Source organism: Acinonyx jubatus, chromosome B1 (assembly GCF_027475565.1).
Source record: "Acinonyx jubatus isolate Ajub_Pintada_27869175 chromosome B1, VMU_Ajub_asm_v1.0, whole genome shotgun sequence".
In the NCBI taxonomy this organism is placed as follows: Eukaryota; Metazoa; Chordata; class Mammalia; order Carnivora; family Felidae; genus Acinonyx; species Acinonyx jubatus.
Genome location: NC_069382.1, coordinates 67,958,921 through 67,972,877, shown reverse-complemented (window position 1 = coordinate 67,972,877; position 13,957 = coordinate 67,958,921). Strand labels below are relative to the sequence as shown.

General features: G+C 37.7%; 1 protein-coding gene across 27 annotated transcripts in view; it reads left to right on the top strand.

Moving 5' to 3' along the window:
• The window catches only part of TMEM144 (transmembrane protein 144), a 63,729-nt gene that overhangs the window by 3,131 nt on the left and 46,641 nt on the right, over positions 1-13,957 (top strand). For 6 of the 27 annotated variants that reach the window (XR_008296059.1, XR_008296060.1, XR_008296058.1 and 3 more), the window contains exons 2-6: positions 5,944-6,001; positions 7,702-7,852; positions 8,324-8,465; positions 8,688-8,826; positions 11,962-12,133. Coding sequence is in view for 23 of the 27 variants with exons in the window: in XM_027068009.2 (XP_026923810.1) it covers positions 12,025-12,133 (109 nt within the window). In the remaining 4 variants the exon portion in view is untranslated. Of the gene's footprint in view, positions 1-5,738; positions 5,838-5,943; positions 6,002-7,701; positions 7,853-8,323; positions 8,466-8,687; positions 8,827-11,961; positions 12,134-13,415; positions 13,647-13,686; positions 13,931-13,957 lie in introns of those variants that run through there. The other 21 variants (XM_053216780.1, XM_053216781.1, XM_053216783.1 and 18 more) reach the window with 15 other exon arrangements.

Sequence of the window (13,957 nt, the reverse complement as noted above, 5' to 3'; positions counted from 1 at the left end):
AATAGTTTTGTTGTCCTTACAATCCCTGTGCTTCACATATTCATCCATCCCCTCCTCTCCTTGAACTCTTTGAAACACAGGCCTTTTTACTGTCTCCCTAGTCTTGCTTTTCCCAGAATGTCATAGAGTTGGAATCATACAGTATGCAGCTTTTTCCCATTAGCTTTTTTCACTTAGCAGTACACATTTAAAATTCATCCATGTCTTTTTGTAATTTAATAGTTCATTTCTCTTTATTTCTAAATAATATTCCACCGTACGATGTACTATGGTTTGTCTATCCATTCACCTATTAAGAGACATCTTGGGCACTTCTAGTGTTTAGCAATTATGAATAAAGCTGCCATAAACATTTGTGTAGACCTAAGTTTTAATTCATTTGGATAAATACCTAGAAGCACGATAGCTAGATAATATGGTAAGGCTATGTTTAGTTTTATAAGAAACTGCTAAACTGTCTTCGAAAGGAACTATATACCATATCCATTTCTACCAACAAAGAATGAGGGTTCTAATTGCTCCACAGCCTGTCTGTTTATATTGTCAGATTTTTGGATTTTAGCTATTTTAGTAGGTGTACATGGGTTCAAACTGCAATTTAATTCGCAATTGCGATTTCAATTTTCAATTGACTAATGATATATTACTTTGAGCATCTTTTCGTACGATTATCTGCCATTTTTATATCTTCTTTCGTGAGATCTGTTCAGACCGTTAGTCCACTTTTCAACTTGCGTTGTTGACTTTTAAGAGTTTTAAATATTTTTAGATGGAAGTTATTATCAGATATGTGTTTTGCAAGTATGTTCTCCTGTATGAGGGTTGTCTTTTCATTTTTTAATAATGTCTTGGAGAGCATACATTTTTTTTCATTTTAATAAGTCCAATTCATCAATTGTGTATTTCACTGATTGTGCTTTTAGGGTTGTTTATGAAAGCTCATCACCAAACCAGAGTTCACCTAGATTTTGTACTATGTCATCTTCTCCAAGCTTTTAAGTTTTGTGCTTTACATTTAGGTGTATGGTAGATATTCAGTTGTGAGAAGTGTAAGGTCTGCCTCTAGCATTGTTTTGCACATGGATGTCCAATTCTTTCAGCACCATTTGTTGAAAAACCGATACTTTCTCCACTGAATTGCCTTTGCTTCTTTGCCAAAGAACAGATGATTATATATGTTTGAATCTGTTTCTGGGCTATCTATTCTATCCCACTGATCTATGTGTCTATTTTTTCACCAGTACCACATGGTCTTCATTGCAGTACTGGATAATAAGCCTTGAAGTTGGGTAGTGTCATTTCTCCAACTTGGTTCTTCTTCAGTGTTGTGTTGGTGACTCTGGGTGTTTTGACTTTCCATATAAACTTTAGAATCAGTCTGCCAACATTCACAAAATAACTTGCTAGGATTTTGATTGGGATTGCATTGAATCAAGCCCAACTTGGGAAGAAGTGACATCTTAACATTACTAAGTCTTCTACTCGTGAAAATGATATCTCTCCATTTATTTAGTCTTTCTGTGATTTCATTCACCAGAATTTTGTAGTTTTCCCCATATAGATCTTGTACATATTTTGTCAGATTTATACCAAATTATTTTGGTGAGTGCTAATGTAAATGGAATTGTGTTTTTAATTATAAATTTTATTGTTCATTGTTGGTATACAGGAAAACAATTGACTTTTCTATATTAATCTTGTATCATGCATCATTTCTATACTTGCTTATTAGTTTCAGTTCTTTTTGGCAATTGTTAGGAATTTTCTATATGTACAAACATATCATTTCTGAACAAAGACAGTTTTGTTTCTCCTTCCCAATCTGTTGCCTTTTATTTCTTTTTCTTGTCTTATTATATTAGTTAGGACTTTCAGTATAATGTTAAAAAGCAGTGGTGAGAAGGGTCACCCATCTCTTGCTCCTGACTTTAGTGGGAAAGTTCTAGTTTCTTGCCATTAAATATGTTTACTGTAGTTTTCTTGTAGATATTCTTTATCAAGTTGAGGAAGTTCCCTCTCTATTCCTAGTTTGCTCAGTATTTTTTTATTATGAATGGGTATTAGATTTTGTGAAATGCTTTTGCTGTACCTATTGATAGGATCATGTGACTTTTCTTGCTAAGCTATTGATATGATAAATTACAGAAACTGATTTTTGATTGTTCAATCAGTTTTACATAGCTGGGATAAGTCCCATTTGATCATGGCATACAATACTTTTTTATACGTTGTTGGCTTATATTTGCTAATATTTCGTTGAAGATTTTTGCATCCATGTTCATGAGAGACATTGGTCGGTTATTTTCTTTTCTTGTAACTTCCCTATCTGGTTTTAGTATTAAGATAATGATGGTCTCAGAATAAGTTAGGAGGTGTTTCTGTTGCTGTTTTCTGGAAGGCATTGTAGATAATTGGTATAAGTTCTTCTTTAAATGTTTGATTCACTGGTGCACTTTTCTAGGACTGATGTTTTCTGTTTACAAGGCTACTAATTATTGATACAATTTCTTTAATAGATACAGGCTTATTCAGATTATCTATTTCTCTTTGAGTGAGTTTTGGCAGATTGTGTCTTTCAAGCAATTGGTCTGTTTCATCTAGGTTATCAAATATGTGGGTATAAAGTTGTTCTTAATATTCCTTATCTTTTAGCATCCAGAATATCAGTAGTGATGGCATCTTTTTCATTTCTAGTAATAGTAATTTGTGTCTTCTTTTTCCTTTTTTTAATTAGCCTGGCTAGAGATTTCTTAATTTTATTTCTCTTTTCACATAACCAGCTTTTTGTCTCATAGATTCTCTTTATTGATTTCTGTTTTTCAATTTTATTGATTTATACTCTAGCCTTTCTTTTTTCTTTTCCTTACTTTGGATTTAATTTGTTTTTCTGTTTCTGGTTTCCTACTGTATACACTTAGATTATTAATTTCAAAGCTTTCTTCTTTAATATATGAATTCTATCCCTCTAAGCACTGATTTCACTGCATGTCATACATTTCATACATAATATTTTCACTTTCATTTAGTTTGAAGTATATTTTATTTTTAGAGCTCTTCTTTGATTCATGACTTACTTATATGTGTTTTTTATATTCCAATATTTTGGGATTTTCCAGCTCTCTTTCCATTATTTATTCCTAGTATAACTTCAGTGTGGTCCGAGAGCATACTTTCTGTGATATTTATTCTTTTAAATTCGTTAAGATATATTAAATAGTCTAGAATGTAGTCTCTCTTAGTCCGTGCTCTATGTGAGCTTCAGGAGAATGTGTAGTCTATTGTGGTTGGATGAAATATTATATAACTGTCAATTAGATACAGAAGATGATACTGCTATTCAGTTCAACTATATCTTTACTGATTTTTTTTATCTGCTTGGTCTGTCAATTACTATGGAGGGGTGTTGAAGACTCCAACTAGAGCAGTGAATTTGTGTCAATTTCTTCTTGCAATTTTAACTGTTTTTGCCTCATCTATTCGATACTCTGCAGTGATGTGCATACATAAGAATGTCATGTCTTCCTGGAGAGTTAACCCCTTTATCATTATGTCACGCCTCTTTTTGTCCCTGATAATTTCCTTGCTCTGAAGTCTTCTTTATCTGAAATTAAAATACCTAGTCCAGCTTCCTTTTGATTAGTGTTAGCATGGTATAGCTTTCTCCACCCCATATAATCTGTGTCTTTATAATTAAAATGGGTTTCCGGTAAACATCATGTAGTTGGGTTCTGTTTTTATTTGCCCTATCTTTTAATTGTTGTATTCAGACTATTCACATTTAAGGTGGAATAATACCTACCCTACACTATTTTCTATTTGTTGACCTGTTCTTTGTTTCCTTTGTCTTCTCCCCCTCCCCCCTTTTTTTTTCTACTTTCTCTGGTTTCATTTAAGCATTTTATATGATTCCACTTTCTCTTCTCTCTTGGCATATCAACTATACTTCTTTTTACCAGTTTCTTAGGAATTGCCTTAGATCTTGCCGTATACATTTACTACCTATCTAAATTCACTTTCAAATAACACCTTACCTCTTCACAGATAGTGTAAGTACTTTATGAAAGACTATTCCTAATTCTTCCCTCCTGTCACTTCTGAAATCGCTGTCATTCGTTTCACTTGTGCTATAATCTATATGACCATATAAGCTATAACCATAATCTGTAACCACCTAATACACTGTTGCTCTTATTGTTTTGTAGTTATCTATTAGATCAATTAAGAATGAGGGGCACCTGGGTGGCTCAGTTGGTTGAGTGGCCGACTTCGGCCTAGGTCATGATCTCGCAGTCCGTGAGTTCGAGCCCCGCGTCGGGCTCTGTGCTGACAGCTCAGAGCCTGGAGCCTGTTTCCGATTCTGTGTCTCCCTCTCTCTGACCCTCCCCCGTTCATGCTTTGTTTCTCTCTGTCTCAAAAATAAATAAACACTAAAAAAAAAAAAAAAAAGAATGAAAAGTAAAAGGTCTTATTTTGTCTTCATTTATTTTTTTCCTCATGTCCTTCCTTTCTTTATCTGAATCCAAGTTTCTGAACTATATTCTTTTCCTTCTCTTTTTTCTTTGCCTGATTTTTTTTTTTTTTTTTTTTTTTTTTTTTTTTGCAATTTGAATGTGACCTGCCTACATGCAGATATTTTCTGCTATTATCCTAGTTGGTGTTTGAGTTTCTTGGATCTGTGACTTGGTATCATATATCATTAATTTTGGAAAATTCTCAGCCAATATTACTTCAAATACTTCCGTTCCTTTCTCTTTTTACTATGGGTACTCTCATTACCCATATTTGACACATTTTTGTAATTTTCCCGTAGTTTTTGGATATTCTGTTGTGTTTTACTTTAATGCTATGTTCTCTCTACATTTAAGTTTGCAAACTTTCTGCTGATATATCTTTAAGCTCACTGACGTTCTCAGCTGTAAAAAAGCATTCTTTGGTTCAGTTGCAGTGTGTCTGTTTTCTAGCATTTTCTTTTGATTCGTAAAGTTTTCATCTCTCATATTACACATCTTTTCTTGTATGTTAACTTTTTCCAGTAGAGCTCTTGGTATACTAATAATAGGTATTTTAAATCTGAAGTCTGAAAATTCCAAAATGTCTACCATATCTGAGTCTCGTTCTCAGGTTTGATTTATCTCTTTAGTCTGTGTTTTTTTCTTGCCTTTTACTATTTCTTGCAATTTTTTTATAAGCTAGATATGATGTATCAAATAATAGACACTGTTGTAAACAGGCCTTTAGTGTGAGGTTTTCTTTTTACATAACCAGGGGTTAGGCTGTGTTTATATTTGCTACAGCTGTAGTTGTCATGGGTTTCAATTTCCCCTAATGTCCTTCCTTTGTCTCTTCTTTTGCCTTTGTGTTTTCTTAGAAACTCCCGTTTTTTTCTTTTTTTTAATGTTTATTATTTTTAAGAGAGAGAGAGAGACAGACAGAGTGTGAGTGGGGGAGGGGCAGAAAGAGAGGGAGACACAGAATCCAAAGCAGGCTCCAGGCTCTGAGCTGTCAGCGCAGAGCCCAACGCAGGGCTCGAACTCAGGAACCATGAGATCATGACCTGAGCAGAAGTCCAATGCTTAACCGAGCCACCCAGGCGCCCCAGAAACTCCTTCTTAAACAGTGTCTGTGTCTTCCAGCTCTCTCACTTGTAATCCACTGTTACTGAACCGGAACAATTTTAACATGGTGATAAGATATTGGGGAGTGGAAGCACTCTAATCTTATGTACTCCTTAATTTTAGTGAGCCGGAATCCCTGGACCCTTTTTTCTTTCTCCCCCAGTGAGACACAGGAAGACTAAAAGGGGCTTAAGTCACCCAATTGCTCCTCTTCCAAGTCAGGTAAAGTTCTGATAAAGAAGCTTACCTAGAAGGCTAGTTTTTATTTCAGAGAGCAGAAGGCTCTGGGCATGTTTCATAACAGCTCCTTTTTCCCTCCCGTTGCCAGAATCAAGAGGGAATTTTTCTCTGATCTTCATGGAGAGAACCTGGCAGGACTCCTGAAGGTAAACTCGTTACAGTGTGCGTGCTCCCCTGACCCTGGGTCCTCAGCATTACTGTTGAAGAGCCCTTACCCATTACTGGCTCTAGTGGCTCATAAGGTGCAATGCTCTGCATTCACCTACCTCTACCGTTTTTTCAGGGAGGTGTTTACCTTGTGATCTCAATGATCTGGTAGATCTAAGAAGAGTTCTTGATTTTCAGTGTGTTTAGCCTTCTTCTTGTCTTGATGACAGAAGTGATAACGCCCAAGATCTTTAAATGCCATGGCAGAAACCAGAAGTCCTAATAGTATTTTTTATGCATTTTATCTTTGACCACATAAAAGGATGAGGTACACAGATCTCGTTATGTCAGTAATAATATATAAAAGGAAACAGGTTTAGAGAGATTAAGTGACTTTTCCAGAGGTAAAAAGCTAGTAGATGAAGCTAACCTGGACTTCCTAGTGCTCCTCAACACAGACCTTTATGTTTAGACATTAGTGCATAGGAAACAACCTCAAAGGACAATTTGAGTTTAAATAGAGGATCATCCATGTTTGGGTTGGATCTGTGGCATGATGTGAAAAGCATTGGCCCTGGGAACATCCCCTAACAAATGTCCTCAAGCCTGACTCAGCCCCCAACTCACTTTAAGATTTTAGGGAATTCGGGGGTGCCTGGGTGGCTCAGTCGGTTGGGCAGCTGACTACAGCTCAGGTCATGATCTCAGGGTCTGTGAGTTCAAGCCCCGCATCAGGCTCTGTCCTGAGAGCTCAGAGCCTGGAGCCTGCTTCTGATTCTGTGTGTGTGTGTCTCTCTCTCTCTCTGCCCCTTCCCTGCTTGCTCTCTGTCTCTCTGTCTCTCTCAAAAATAATAATGAAAAAATTAAAAAAAAAAAGATTTTAGGGAATTCACAACAATGTGAGTCTCAGTTTCTCAATGCAAATCCGAAGCAAGGATAAAGCACACGATCATTGAGGTCTCTTGCAATCATGAAGTGAAACAATTCTAGGTTGGCTTTCGGCCCTATGTTTTGTGGGGGAGAGCGTTTGTGAGGAAAGGGGAACTCATTTCCTCAAAAATTTTCTGAACCACTAAATTAATCCTTTCCCTCAGGTAAGAAGCCTTAGCTTTCTTAATTCTTTCAGTGACATGATGCTTTTCCTTCCCATGTGCTTCTTACACTATCACTTATAAAAGTGAATAATGTTAAAGCAGAATTTCCTTCCAGGATAAGGCCTCTTTGGGCAGGCCTTATGCTTTCTCCCACTTGTAACTCTACAATCATTACCAACCACTGAATTGTCTCAGTTAAATGTCACTTCCTCAGACAGGACTTCCTTGATCTCTTCGACTGGGACAGAACCCAGCACTTCCCCTTTCCCTTTTCTGAACTTATTTGTTCATATCTGTGCCACTTGATATTCTGGAATCTACATGAAGGAAAGAGTCTCCCTAGGCCACTGCTGCACTCCCAGGGCTCTTGAGTCTAGAACAGTGCTGTCCGACAGAACTTTCTGCAATGATAGAAATGTTCTATAATCTGCACATGTGGCTACTGAACACTTAAGAAGTGTCCAAGTGAACTACTGAATTTTTAATTTAAATTAGAATAGCCATATGCAATTAAAGGCTACATATCAGACGGTGGAGGACTAGAGAAGTCTTTCTCAAAATCTAAATCGAGATGTCAGGAATCTGTATCTTAACTCATTCTCCAGGTAATTGTTACCAGCAATAAAAATTTGACAACTATTGATCTAGAATATGATTCTCGAGGCTGGCTTCACAACAGGATCACCTGGAGGAGAAAATGATCCTTAATCCACATCCCCAGAGATTCTATTTCAGCTGGCCGGCCGTGGGGTCCAGGTATTAGTATTTTAAAAACTAAATAAAACAGAAAACCTCCTCAGTGATTGTAACACACAATCAAGTTTAAGAGATACAGAACATACATTCTCACAAGGTACTCAGTACCTATTAGACAAATATCTAATATTTATAGATTTATAAATAGATATTATGTATATAGATATATAGATATTATAGATAAATAGATATTATATAGATATATAGATTTATAGATAAATAGATATTATATATTTATAGATATTAAATATCTAACATTTATAGACTTATAGAGTTACAGATAAATGGTCTGGGTGCATTTACAAAGGATTACTGATTATACTGATTACAAGTGATATCTTGTGATGTCACGAGATGTTAGTGACCTTAGTGGTTCAGATGAATTTCTTGATAGTGAAAGCAAATTCAGTTTTCACATAGCCTTTTACGATTGTGTGAAATTCCTTGGCCTTTTGTTTCATCCACGAACAGTACAAGATACTACCAAGCCCCGTGACATTTAAAGGGTGACACACAAAGAGCTCCCTGAGCAATCACCTCCTAAAATACACAAAAGTCTTTCTAGTTTGCTGGTTGATTGACAGATGGTCTGAGGACGCCTTCTCAGAGCCACGTGAGTCACAAGACCTTGCACTCCGGTGCTGGAGGAAGGTGTTTCCTAACCTGCTGCCCTCGGCTGCCTCCGGGTCTCTTTTATTAGAGCGCTTCCTCCTCCACTCGTCGGTCTGTCTGTAATTGTCCCCACAGGAAGTAGTGGCTGGCGGGGCAGTCAGGTCGAGCCGAGGCAACAGACTTCTGAGTCACAGGTGCTAGAACCCTCCCTTCTCCCGCCCAGTCACAGGTAACTGTCCCAGCAGGAAGTAAAGGCTGGCCGCGCTGGCCCGGCAGCAGAGAGAGCAGGCGGGCGCAGCCGCGCGGTGGAGGCTTCAGCGGGGGCTGTGCTGGAGGGAGTTTCAGCGCCAGCCCTGAGCGCAGTGAGTACACGCAATCAAAGGAAACCCAGTAGCTTTGCAGTGGAGTGTCTCGTGGTTTTTCAGAATGCGCTGATGATTCAAAAGAAAAGATCAGATCTCTGATATGTCCTTTCCGGTGCTGCGAATGTTAGCCACGATGCCGGCAAAGCTTGCCAGGGGAGTTGAGGAAATTAACATGAAACTAAAACTGAACTCTTGGTTGAAGAATTATTGATCAGAACGTGCCAAATACTAACAAAAGAAGTTTAAATTGACAAGCGAAATGAACAGAAAAAAAGTATTCACTAATAAATGAAACAAAGGTACTAAAAATACAAATGAATGAATGTAGTTTAATAAAATATCAGAGGACACCTGAAAAATAAACATTTAAAAACTACTTTTGTTTAAAAGTGGTTTGAGACTTGTTAACTCAACATGTCGGCATTAAAAAAGAATTGGGAATAATGTGCTAAACGTGATGTGGCTTTACCTTTTCACATAAATTTCATTGATTTAGATAAAGATAGTGCATATTGCCAATCCTCTTTGAAATTAGATCACTTGCTTTCTGAAACATACCAGAGCTGTATGCAATAAATTTCATTTATCAGCAGGTAATAACTTTAAATAAATTAACATTGATAATGTTCGTTCAGCACTCAAAATGCAGTTCATGCACTCTGATTAGCTCCTCAAATTATTTCAATTGGAGTGAAACCTAAGAGGTTTAGGGCTGTCTATAGGCTTTCATAAAGACATCTTTTCACTGAAATAATTTTCCACTTTTGAAAGTTAGGCATTTTCTTATCAGTGTGCTTGTAAAGGTGTTGTCTTGTTTTTGTTTCAATTTAAATGGGGAAAAAAACCTAATTTCTTAGATAACACCAAACCATGTGTCTTCTCAGCCCCCTGATATCCAGTTCCTCTGACCTATTGCTGTGCTGACATCTTAGCAGCAATCCACCTGCTTGACTCTTGAACAATAGCCCGTGTAAGCCATTGCAGGGCCAAAACTTTCTTTGTGCTTCACAGTAAGACTATTATTTTTATTGAAGTAGTGTTACTATGTCCGTGTTTCTGTATGTCTCAACATCTCTTCCTCAACTACCTCCCCATGGGAGAGATTGTCTTACCAGCATTTGTTTGGGTTTGTTTTAAGAAAGCACATACAATTTCAAATAGATGTTTTTCTTGCTAAGATTCATTGAGCAGTTTTGAAGCTATCCCTGTTTTCAGTGAAATTATCCGTAATGATGCCAAAGAATATATATATATATATATTGTTGGTAGGGTTTTTTTTTAATATTCTCTGCAAGAACACATAAGGAACAATAGATGGAAAAATGAAACACCTTTAAAGTAAATATTATCGCTATAAAAAAATAACAAGGAAGGTCGATTTCAGATATACTTTATTCCATACATATCCATAAGAAGTCATCACAGCATTAAGTTTGGAGGAAAAGAAAGGCTGGATTATCTTAAATTCTATTCCAAAGGGCTTAAAGAGGTGAGGTGAACCAAAACGTCAAGGTGCAAAATGTGATTTCAAAATGGTATTGTGGAAAGACTGATTACCTCCTGTGATAAAATGACTTTTTTGTGTTATTTTTTTCTCACATAACCTCGACAACTAAAAGGGTGAATTACGTTCAATAGCCTTTTCCAAATGTTATGAAAAATATCTGATTCTTGGGTATTTGTGGCTTTGGTCCTTTTCATCATAGGGAACCAGAACTTTTTAATAAGCTTATCAGTGCAGTCCAATAGAACTTTCTGCAATGGTGGAAATGTTCTATAATCTGCCTTGCCCAGAATGGTAACTACTGGCTATCTGTGGCTATCAAGCACTTGATATTTAGTTAGCTTGGCTAAGGAACTGAATGTTCTTTTCTTCCTTTTAATGAAAATTTAGCTATCTATATGTGGCTAGTGGCCACCAGTTTTCACAGGTAGCCGAATAGCTGCCTCACATAGTTCTGCTGACCAGGTGAAGCTATTTCGCATCATACCACTGTTGATCTTATACTGTAGGAGATTCCTGAAGGGATTCTTCAAGGATGGAAATCTTGAAGAGACTTAAGAAATTCTTGAAGAGATCTTTAAAGGATTCTTCTATCTGTTCATTTTTTTTTAAGTCAGAAAGATACAAAGTTTCATGAGTCGCTTAAACAAATACAGACCCTGAGGGTACTACTGATAAGTGCCTTTGCCTCTAGGTGATCCTGAGTGTGTAGCAGCAATAGAACCTAAATGTGTCCTCAGGCTCCGATTTGCTTTTGAGGCACTGAGAGTTATGAAAGTCTTCACATGTGCTCTTTCATTTGATTGTCACACAACTGAAGTAAACTGAGCCCTGGCCCACAAATCTTTTCATTTTACTAGTCAGCCTACACAAGAGAAATTTTTTTATAATATAATAAGAATAGTCTCCAGAGTTTGGAAGAAATAAGGTTTTCGAGCTCTGAAAAAAAGTTTTTCTTTTGGGTTTTGTTTTGTTTTGTTTAATTTTTTTAACGTTTATTTATTTTTGAGACAGAGAGAGAGACACAGCATGAACGGGGGAGGGTCAGAGAGAGGGAGACACAGAATCTGAAACAGGCTCCAGGCTCTGAGCTATTAGCACAGAGCCCGACGTGGGGCTCGAACTCGCGGACCGCGAAATCATGACCTGAGCCGAAGTCGGCTGCTCAACCGACTGAGGCACCCAGGCGCCCCTGGGTTTTGTTTTTGAGAGAAAGAGAGAGACAGAACGTGAACAGGGAAGGGGCAGAGGGAGAGAGAGAGAATCTTAAGCAGGCTCCATGCCCATCTCAGAGGCTGACTTAGGGCTCGATCTCACAACCGTAAGATCATGACTGATCTGAAATCAGGATTCAGACGCTTAACCTAAGGGCCGCTCAGGTGCCCCCAAAGTTTTTTTTTTTAATTGTAGATTAGTGATCAAAAAGTATCTGTTGGTAAAGTAAACAAAACAACAGATGAATGAACATGGAGTGTAAACAGAATACATAATTTCGTAACGTCCTAACTTTTTATTTGGAGGAAGGAATCTTAGCATGCTTTGGAGAATCTCAATAAATATCACATATAAGTCACAACTTGCTAACAGATTCACAACTTCTTAGTTGTCTTATTTTTATTTTATTTCAGAAGCTCTTGAAAAGTGCATCAAGTCTAAAGTGAACTGGCTCACTCTTGGGCAGTACTGGAACCATGAGCAATAATGGAACAGACTTAACCACTGGTTTCATCTCCTCTTCTGTGGCTGTCCTTTTGTTTGGCTCAAACTTTGTACCACTCAAAAAATATGATACTGGTGATGGTAATTATTTTTCCTTAGTACGCTAACTTTATATTCTTTTCAAACGTGAAGTTCCCTTTTTCGGTCTTTTGTTTTAATGATGGCTACCAATTTTCTTGTACCTGGTGCCAAATGAATACAGCTTAAGATACATCATTTAATAATGCTCATGCCAGTTTATCTGAGATTTAGTCAGTATAGGATAATCTTAAAATTGTGTGTCACGGTAAAGCTAGGAGAGAGACCATCAGGAAGGCTTTTTAGCCGTATCTCTTATGTTTACAAAAAAAGGAAGTTAGTCAGTGCTACTAATATACACTTGTTTCGAAAACACGAATTTCAAACAAGCTTCGTATGATAGAGAACAGTTTGAGCACGAAATGAATTTTGTGCTTAGGTATGATTTCGACTCTGCTACAACACTAGGTGAACACAGAAAACTGCACCCAGATGAATAAAGATGCACGGTAAGGCACAAGACGCACTTGCGCACGCACTCCTCAACATCCCCCAGCTCCATCAGCACCACACCCATTCACGTCTGGTGTTAGGACCCCCCATCCACCAACTTCACAAAAGCTCACAAGCTGCCACACTTGCAATGCCCACTTCTATAAGCAAACCTCAAGTCTTTTTCAAGTTAAAGTGCCATGTTTATTTTAATACTTGTGAATTTCTTCACCACTTAGCCAGTGTAAAACTGTACTACCATTTTTATTAGGTTCTTGTCTTTGCTTTTCATATGCGTTGATGAAACTTTTGAGTTTTGTACCCTTTTCCCCATAGAAACTCTGTAGTGTTTATTATATGACTTTGCATAGTTCAGTGTTTCTAGACATGGCACACTACAGTCGACTTGACAGTAATGTGAACTTCAGGGAAAGAGAAGAAAGAGGGTTGTTTTTTTTTTCCTTTTTTAAAAATCTACTTGCCTTTATTATTTGTTTAATATTTAGTTACTTATTTTTGAGAATGAGAGAGCACAAGTGGGGGAGGGGCAGAGAGCGAGAGGGAGACAGAATCCGAAGCAGGCTCTAGGCTCCAAGCTGTCAGCACAGAGCCCTCCGTGGGGCTCAAACCTACCAACCGAACCACGAGGTCATGACCTGAGCCAAAGTCGGTGGCTTAACTGACAGAGCCACCCAGACGCCCCATATTTGCCACATGCCCCGTATTGTAGCCAGGAGAAAGAACTGGAGATGTTACACTGAACGCCTGGGTGGGAAACAGTTGTGTTATCCCCTCAGTTCCTTAGACCTTGTTACTTAATTAAACAATAGAATTACAAATCTTTTTTTTCCAGAGCTTTTCTTCTCTTTTTCTTTGGAGTTAGGATGGAAATGGCAACTACTAAAAGAAGAACAAAATATATTTGAAGGGGTAGAGGAACTGGCTTTTAGGTGTCTCTCAACAGCTGTGTGATCCTGGGCAAGTCTCATCAGCTCTTTTGTTCTCAATTTCTCATTTGTGAAATGAAGAACTTGTCAAATGAAGTTCCCTCTCATCTCTGCGATCTTCCTTTTTTGTCTTAGAGGTTAACAGCCATTTTTTTTTCTCTCCCCCAACATGAAATTGAATGGAAATAGGCAAAAATATTCCCCAGTTAGAGTCAGAGGAGCTACACTGAGTTATAACTGCCCTAGTCTTTCTTCCAGTGTAGACTTTTTCTTTAACCTTTTAATCCCTAAACCCTTGGTGGTACAGAGGCGTCAGGTAGAGATATGCCTCATATCTCCATGTCATCTTCGGATAACTGGCAGCAAATGGCAACCCAGAGCCCAGAAAGAGAATTCCCTGACCCAGAACGCTTATTCTCAGGTTTGTAATGTCTGGCTCATCACAGGC